The 8,651-nt window shown below is 44.6% G+C and overlaps 1 protein-coding gene across 1 annotated transcript in view; it reads right to left on the bottom strand.

Annotated features, from left to right (window-relative positions):
- The window catches only part of LOC109313433, a 24,082-nt gene that overhangs the window by 8,120 nt on the left and 7,311 nt on the right, over window positions 1–8,651 (bottom strand). The window contains exons 4-8 of the mRNA XM_019539989.1: window positions 8,013–8,132; window positions 7,434–7,464; window positions 3,619–3,640; window positions 2,934–2,958; window positions 750–788 (exon numbers count right to left, since the gene is read on the bottom strand). Of these exons, the coding sequence (XP_019395534.1) occupies window positions 750–788; window positions 2,934–2,958; window positions 3,619–3,640; window positions 7,434–7,464; window positions 8,013–8,132 (237 nt within the window). The remainder of the gene's footprint in view (window positions 1–749; window positions 789–2,933; window positions 2,959–3,618; window positions 3,641–7,433; window positions 7,465–8,012; window positions 8,133–8,651) is intronic.

Here is an 8,651-nt window from a genome sequence, read left to right as displayed (position 1 = left end):
TCCCCAAGATGATCATATTATAAGAAATGAAAGCGAATGGGACCAACCGAAAAACCTGAGCAAAAATATATGAGGGCCCCCGCATACGCCAGTGGGACGTTCCACCTGCCCCAGCACTGCAGTGATCATAAGCCGTGCCTGGTGCCTCAAGGTATGTAGAAAAACATTTAAAGCTGTGTCTATGGGTCAATCACTGATTCTCTGAATCAGCACCGAATCTTCAGATCGGGCCGAACTGAATCAGGGACAGCGATCCGAATCAACAAAACGAATCGCTGTCCCCGATTTGAGCTGAATCTGAATTGAATACGGCCCGCTTTGCACACCCCTAATAGATATCTAACTGGCACTACTGTGAAGGGCTTAAGATTTGGCCCTGTTTCATCCAGGGTCTTATCTAAAATACTCTGCAAGAAAAACAACTATTTAACTGCTAAAGTTAGAACGCTGCAATAAGAAGCAGAGGTGAAGCTCTATTTATGTGAACTCTGGCAATCCCAAATGCAAGTTAAGTAATGCGCAGCATTACAGGCAATAGGAAAAAGAAACAGCTCATACTGTAGCAGTCCTTTGCTCTTCAAACGACTGATCAAATACAATCTGAAGAAGTGCTGATTGCAAAGTAATAACTGACCAAATTCATTTGTACTCTTTGTAGCGTCCCCCTGCCACATTCATGTATTTTAGCTTTGGTTTCTCAACAGTGTAAAGCCTTCCAAATCTTGACAAAGTGGACTCTGTGTACATACCAAGAATTGCAGGGCTCTCTCTTTCCAAACCGGATCATTCTGCGACAGGAAAAAAACTCAACACATCAAGGGCTGAATACTACAATACTTGATATACATTTCTGCAATATTAAAATGTTTAATTTTTTTTCAATAATATAGCAACTTTTCAGAAAGTGCGTGCTAGTTTACAGAAGTCATATTATAATCTTAAACCCTTCTTATGCAAGATATTGCAGCAAAATGGGAGGCTTTCCATTTGGCACAACAATAAGTTTAAACTTAAAAGACAGACATTAATGCCTAAATTTATATCTAAAAACCCTCCCTTTTAGTAGTTACCTTTTCAATCTCATACTGGCCACAAAGAAACAGGGGTGTTTTTAACTGTTAAATATTATATAATTTAAATAAAATGTTAAATAACTGTTTAAAAGTTAACACCAATTTTTTTTTAAAAGTGAAACGCTAAACAGTACTTCATCTGAGGGCAAAGCACCGAAATGCACAGATGCCTTGAGAACTGGTCAAACCGTTCTTATAAGCAAGCATAGTGAGGTTGCATTTAAGGCTTATACAAAGCCAGAAGGCTATGCTGGGTTATGCTCACAGGATGTCATCTGACCTCATGGGCATTTAATACAAACCACTCGTTCCATCTATTAGGCATAAAGTAGCATCTGACCATCTATGACTGAAAACCTTTTATATCTTGGTCTTCAGTTTTAGACATTTAATTTCACTGGTATGGATAATAATGATTAAGTTACAATGATAAGGAACCAAATGCAGCAAGGTAATTAGTTGGCCTGAGATCATGCACCATGTCAAGCTTCATAAATAACGCTCTGGGGAAAGGGATGTGTAAAGTGTTGATTCCTGGTTTGCTATGTTCCCTTGCAGCAGTGACACTGCAGACTTTCAACCTTGCTGCAGCCCCTGGCAACTGCCACCCCAAATCTTGTGGTGATTTAACCCCTTCAGTGACAGCATTCTTGCCAGGTCTTGCTTAACCCCATCCTCTCTTGGTACCACCTAGCTAGAAAATTCCAAATAAAGGCAAATAACATGCCCAGTGAAACAATGACTGCTCACCCCAGCACTGTGCTCTTTCTGTGGAACACCAGCCCACAGCAACATCCTTAGAGAGGCAGTGTCAGACTCAGAATTGTTTCGTGGGCCATATTTCCTGTTATGCAGATGCCTGCAGGCCACATGCTCTGGCTGCGGTAGACTCTGTCTGGCTCTTGCAAGGGCTCTAGCAACTAGAGCAAGAAGGCTCATCACCACAGCCAGAGCTGCTGCTGCAAACTGGGGAGGAGTCCACACTGCCTCTGCTGCAACTCACCCCCAATGCCAAGCGCTGCTAATGTCTGCAGTCACTGGCAATGGAGAACGTTAAAATTTGGTAGTGCCTGCAGTAGGTGCCATGTCAACACCTACCTGTGCAGCAATATGAGGCTAACAAGGGAACGCAAATCCTACAAGTGGTTGAGATTCCTGTTCCCACTCCTGCATTCTGTTCCAAGGAAAAGAAAGCTGGCTGGATGACCCATCTCCATGGGCCATGTTTGACATCATTACCTTAGAGGCCCGTAAAAAAAAATTAACCAACTACATGTGTATTAGCTCTCTTAACTGTTCATGTTTGGCTGGTCCAAGGTCTCTTGGCTTTAAAAGGGTGTGCTACACTGACTACAGGATAGTCAAAACATCTTTGACTGCATCAAAATGGCATCAAGAGAATTAAAACAGGCAAAAGCTGTTGGTGTCAACTGCTTTTCAGAGCATTCAGGGTTCAGTGTTGAGAAAGAACTTGCTTTTTGATCTTTCTTCCATTCCAAGACCAAAAGGATTCAGTACAGAAGGCCTTTAGAATGACTCCCCTTTGGCCTGGGCTCCAGGAACAAATTCTCCTGCACAAGATTGATCTGGAAAGGTCTCTGGATCACCCTGAACTTCAGATAGAGATTCCAAAACAAGGAACATCTGCAATTACATTCCCCTTCTACAAAATATTTTTTCCTCTTCTTGAAACACATTAGCTATTGTCTGCTATTAGTTACTGCAGATTAGTTGGTTTCTTACAACGTGTTAATAAAATGAGAACTGGATCTAAAACTATCTGTAGACATTTAGCAAATAAGCAAGCACTTTTTTTTTTATCTACAGCATAAACACACTTGCAGGATTATCAAAACTTACCTCAGGCTTGTAACTGTTTTCCCACCTTAAATAAAAAGAACATTTACAATAACTAAGCAGCAGAGTAGAGGCTGAAGTTTAATTTATAGCATCTAGCACAAAGGTTAAGTCACAAGTTGACCTGACTTGCTTCCATAAGGTATGCCGCATCAGAAGTACCAAAGAGCTCTAGGATTTAGGGCCAAAACGAGGAACAAGGGAATCCAGAAACATTTTCCCTTACTCTGAGACAGATTATATTGGCTGACCTTTGCAGGTCAGCCAAAGGAAAAGGCCAAAAATGAAGGCTTTTTCCCCCTCCTATTGGAGCAATACCACAACATTCTTCAGCCAACAGGGAACGAGGTTGAATGAGGTTCACATTGAGATTTGAACGGTGATGTCGCTATAAACAAGTGCATCATCCTACTATTAAAATATTTAACTAGCACGATATTTCAGAAAGACATACAAGCACAAAAAGAAGAAACAAATCATATTTGAATCTATATGGTGAGGGAAGGCAAAGATAAATTTATACAAGAAAAAACCCCAGTGCAGACAACTATGAAAATGTAGAATTTCCCTTTACCAACAAATAGTAGATCTGGAGATAAAAAATAACAATTAAAACAGATCTACTACTTGTATATCACTACACTTTTTATAATCATTAAATGGATTGCTGATGTAATTTATTCCCTACCTTGCTTTCTTCTTTGATGGTGCTAAAGAAGTTTAGAGAAAACAGTAATTAGCATAATATGACCAGTGTTTTTTGTTTTTTTTTTACAGTGATGTCAAAACTGCACATGCACTGTTTCTCTTTAGCCTACAGTATTAGAACATGGAAGATGGAATAGCCAGAGACCTCTTCTAAGTTCCATTACAATTCAAAGCCAAATTGCTGAGACATGAAAAAGTAGGACAATTGTGGGACCCACACTAACTACAATACCTACAAGAACAGATACTGTAAGGTAGGCATTCTCTTGAGTGTGCCTCGGTATGGATCCCAATGGCATGTAGCATTCTTCTCCCTTCCTGCCCTCCCCTCCCCCTCATGACAGGAGACAATTACCATCACTAAGTAATGCAGCTGAAAGTGGTGCTCTCCAAATGCAACATCTTATCCTTTGGTTCCCTCAAGTGCATAATCCACAGTGGGCTGTTACTTAAGTGCCTTGCAGGTATCAAAGACGACATGTTCCTGAAGGGGGATTTTGCTCAGTTTGTAGGGCTGTGCCTTAACTCCAGTAGGGAAAGGATTGCCAACTATGCGACAGAAAATGACAAATGCATTCCAACCTTCTTAAGAGACCCTCTGCAAGGGGGCGGGGGATGAATTGAGGCCCTCAGGAAGGGAGGGAGTTGAACAGGGCTGGGGCTGTTTGGGGCCTTATGCTGCAATGCACGGCCACAAGACCCCAGCACAGAGCGGGACGGGGGTGCAGGCAGCTCATCCAAGGGGTGGAGCCAGCTTCCTGCCACTGCACTCACTCCCAGGGGTCAGGGGGGACCCATACCCCCAGATCTGTGCATGGGGTGGGGGTGGGCATGGGCTGCCTGTTGCAGGCCTGAGCTCCCGCCCTGCTGCCCTCACCTGGGGCCTCCGCATCCCGGCACGTGTGACTCAGTGCTGCAGGGAACAGTGAGGCCATGCAGGGATCTCCTTGCTGCTGCAAGCTCTGTGCTGCCGTGACAATGGGTCCCCTGTGCACATGGCAGCAGCAGGGGCAGCAGCATGGGGTTGTACCCCCCACTGCTGCTGGGTGTGCAGGGGGCATGTCACGAGGTCACACCCACTGGGCTGCAGAGATCCTTGGGGAGGGGAGCAAGGCAGGAGCCCGAGCTCACAGGGGGCAGCCTGCGCCCACCCCACAAAAAGATCTTGGGGGCGTGGGTCCACCCCCTGCCTCCCAGAAGTGCACGTGGTGGTGGGGAGCTGGCCCCTACCCCTGCCCAAGGTCACAGTATGAAGGCAGCAGGTGGGGAGCCAGGCTTCATGCACCACTTGGTTGCAGCAGCTGCCACCTCCTGCTGGGGGCAGGGGGCTGTGGACCCAAGTCCCTGGCCCCACTGCCCTGGCAGCTGGGAGCAGCGAGGGGCCTTTCATTTTAATCACTAATTTTGGGAGTTCTAAATCAAAGATTTTGTGAGGGGTGAGTCATCAGAGACTTTGCAATCTTTTTTATTTATTTTTTTAATCAGGGAAAATCAGGTTCCCTGGAGATAACAGATCTGATTACCTAGCCATCCTCCCTATGGTCTCTCTGCAAGTTTGTGTATAGAGTCAAGCCCTCGCCTCTCCCTAAAAGTTCAAAGTTTCAAGCAGTTAAATGAACACAGGACTGTTGGGGGTGGAGTAGATCTGGGCAAGGAGGAGGAGTCTGGATAAATGCAAGGAGGGAGCAGCAGCAGAAACAAACGGGAAATATTTGAGCAGAATATTCCAGAAGCCATTTAAGATCTAGTGAGGGACTGGTACGGTAGAAGGGAAATCTGGTATGGCAGAAGGGAAAAATCTAGAAGGGACTGGTATGGTAGAAGGGAAAACAGCTGGGGCTGGGGGAACAGGAGGAGGGCAGTCAGGCATTGGGAATCACGTGCATGTCTACACGTAAACAGGCATATGGCCTCCAGGACGCCTGGAGAGCAGCTCACTACAGGTAAGTCTGGTGGAGGGAAGTCGGGATTCAGGTCCCAATAGGGAGGGAGTTAGGCAGAGCTGGCGCTGCTGCCCAGCCCAGACAGTATGTGGAGCTTGGGGCCTGGGGCCAGAATGCACGGCCACAGGGCCCCAGCAGGGAGTGGGATGGAGCCATGGACAGCTTGTCTTGGGGGCCACACTGGCTCCCCACCACTGCGTGCACTCCTGGTGGGGGCATGTGCCCCCCAGATCTGTGTGCAGGGCAGAGGCAGGCTGCCCACTGCGGCCTCAGGCTCCCTGCCATGCTGCTTGCCCCTTGGGGCCCAGTGGGTGGGACCCAGCTAACAGGGCAGAGTGGGGCTAACTGGGGAAGCTCCTTGTTGCTGCAAGTCCTGTCCTGCTCTGGCAAGGTGCCTCTGCCTGCTTGGCAGCAGTGGGGCTGGCTGTGCCTCCCAAGGCTCCTAGGCAGACAGGGGGTGCCTCACCAGGGCAGTGTGGCCTTGCAGCAGCAAGGAGCTTCCCTGCCACAGTGGGTCCTGCCTGCTTCATCACAGAGACCCCAGGGGAGGGCTGCAGGGCAGAGAGCCCAAGCCCACAGTACGCAGCCCACACCTGTCCCGCTCTGGCTGTACTGCCCATAGGGAAGGAGCAGCCTAGCTCCGCACTCTGCTCCACTGCAGCAGATGCCAGCTCCTGTGGGTGGCAACCACGGCTTGGGTGCTGTTGCAGCGGGCTGTGGACCCAGGTCCCTGGCTCTGTAGCCCTGACAGCTGGAGGTCCCCTCTGGCAGGGCTGGGGGAGGGCAGAGAGGGCTGTTGCTGGGGAGTGAGGGGCACCAGCAAGGCCGGGGGAGCTGTGAGTGGGAACTGAGTGCCACCAGCATTGCTGGGGGGTTGTGGCTTGGGAGTGAGGGGCCTGGACTTGCATCCTGGTGAGCAAAGGGGGCAAGGGGAGCTCTGATTTTCCGTGATAAAAAACCCAAAATCAAATACCAAAATTTATAGATATTTACAATTTATTATGGCAACTGAAGCACTGGTAGGCTTCCAAATTGTTTTAAAATTGTAACTATATCAATAAAACATTATGTTCAATTAATACCTATATATAGGGGCATTTCATTTTAAATGCAGATTTTGGGTTTTTTAAATCAGAGAACGTGGTTAATTTATCAGATAATTTGCAATTTTTAAACCGAGAAAACCAAGATCCCAGTTAATCACTAACAGCTAAATCCACCCTCCCACTGATACCACTATTAGAAATAAATGTACTAAGTACCATGTCATACAACTGCTATCTTTTGTGTTACATTAATATGTACTCGATAATATATGTCAGATACTTATCTTCCTACTTCTACTGCAAATGCTACATTTATTTATAAAATTGGCTAGTTCAGTAGTCAGATACGCTGATATGGTGTCATGACAGCTTGCATCCCATTGCCAGCTCCACTGGGGGGCAGTGAAGTTCTCTAAAGAACTTAAAATTAAGGCTCAGCTGTATATCTTCAACTTCCCAGTCAGTCAGCAAGAAAATAACTACATCAAACTTCAAAATACTGATAGTGTTGTCTGTTACACTGAAGTTAACTTTTCAGTTGCCTTAAAGTACTAAATATAGCCAGATAACATATGCTATGTGCTTGCAAAATGTTTGAGGAACAGAAAAAAAGACTGACAATACGATCATTTATGCAGTTATTAGCACACTGAAGACAAAACTTTGTGATGAGCAAGCTAATTTTAGTTAAAATAAGTGTAAAATCTGCTAATCAAGAACAGTTAAACACATTTACATACTAAAGTTCAATGTCAAATATATGAATATAATTTGAAAAAAACAAAAAAACAAAAAAAACAACTTACAAGAGGTACTGGGTCCTGTATAATCTTTAGTCTAGGAAACAAAACAAGTTTCTTTAGGTTAGACTTCTTTGCTTGGATTATAATGGTAGCAATTATGATTAGTTATTTCCTACAGCCCAAATTGTTTCTGCTGTGGCCCATTAGAAAGTGGTGATACTCACTACTGTATTTGCCAGGACCTATTGGAAACCCATAGTTTTTACAATAATGAAAAATTTATAGCCAATATTACAAATTAGAATTTAGTCTTTCTAAAACAGAAGCCTGAGCATTCTAAAGTGTCATCCTTTCATTTTATCTTTAAAGCAATTTCATCCTTAAAACAATATATATATTTAAATCACTGAAACTAATCTTGTCAAGAAGTTTGTGAGAAAGTTTTGAGAAAAGTTTTTTCCTTTGATTTTGACCAACTTCAAACGAAGATGACAAGATGTATGCTTTCTCAGAGTGCTTGTGAAACTGAGCTTTGTGTGTTCTAAAAGTAGTATTAAATAGGTCCAAATATCTAATTTTCCAGCACCCAGTTACACATAGCTGAAAACCAAAACAGGAACACCTTCACTTTATCCAATTCACCTTAAACATTTTTAAGCCTTCAGTCTTCTCTATCTCTCTTGCTATTCGTCTGAAAAAAGAAACTTTATCTTCTTTCACAGTTGGCATGATTTTATTTATTTTATCACGATATTCTTTATCCTGTCAATACAAAAAAGTTTCATCTTGGTTCAAATCTACATCATATAAACATCTGCTTAAAAAATATCCTATATTATACTTTTTCTGGAGAGAAAGAGGTATAAAATCTTGGCTGTTACAGTTCTACATCAACTACTATAATATCACATAACTAATGGTCATTTAATGTGAAAACTATTCCAAGTGTTTATTATAATTAAATTTGGATGCTGTACGAAATGAAAATGCCTTAAGCAACGCTGTAAAACAGTGATTTTCAGCACCGTGGGCCAATCAACACGCTTGGATCCCAGATCAAGCACCGCACTGCCTCAGCCCTATGTGCTTGACCTAGGACATAGGGCCATGCTATCCATCTGTAGGCCCCCCGCCCCCGTGGCTGGGGAACCACGTGACCAAAAGGGGTGGGGCTTAGAGGCATACAAGCCCAGGGCCTGAGGCAACGCACGCACTGGGGCCCTGCATATTGCACTGGGTGGAGCTCCAGGGAGAGAGGGGAAGAAAGAGCCCCCCACTGAG

The sequence above is a fragment of the Crocodylus porosus genome, unplaced genomic scaffold (assembly GCF_001723895.1).
Source record: "Crocodylus porosus isolate Cpor-Errol unplaced genomic scaffold, CroPor_comp1, whole genome shotgun sequence".
In the NCBI taxonomy this organism is placed as follows: domain Eukaryota; kingdom Metazoa; phylum Chordata; order Crocodylia; family Crocodylidae; genus Crocodylus; species Crocodylus porosus.
This window is presented reverse-complemented; position numbering and strand designations above follow the sequence as displayed.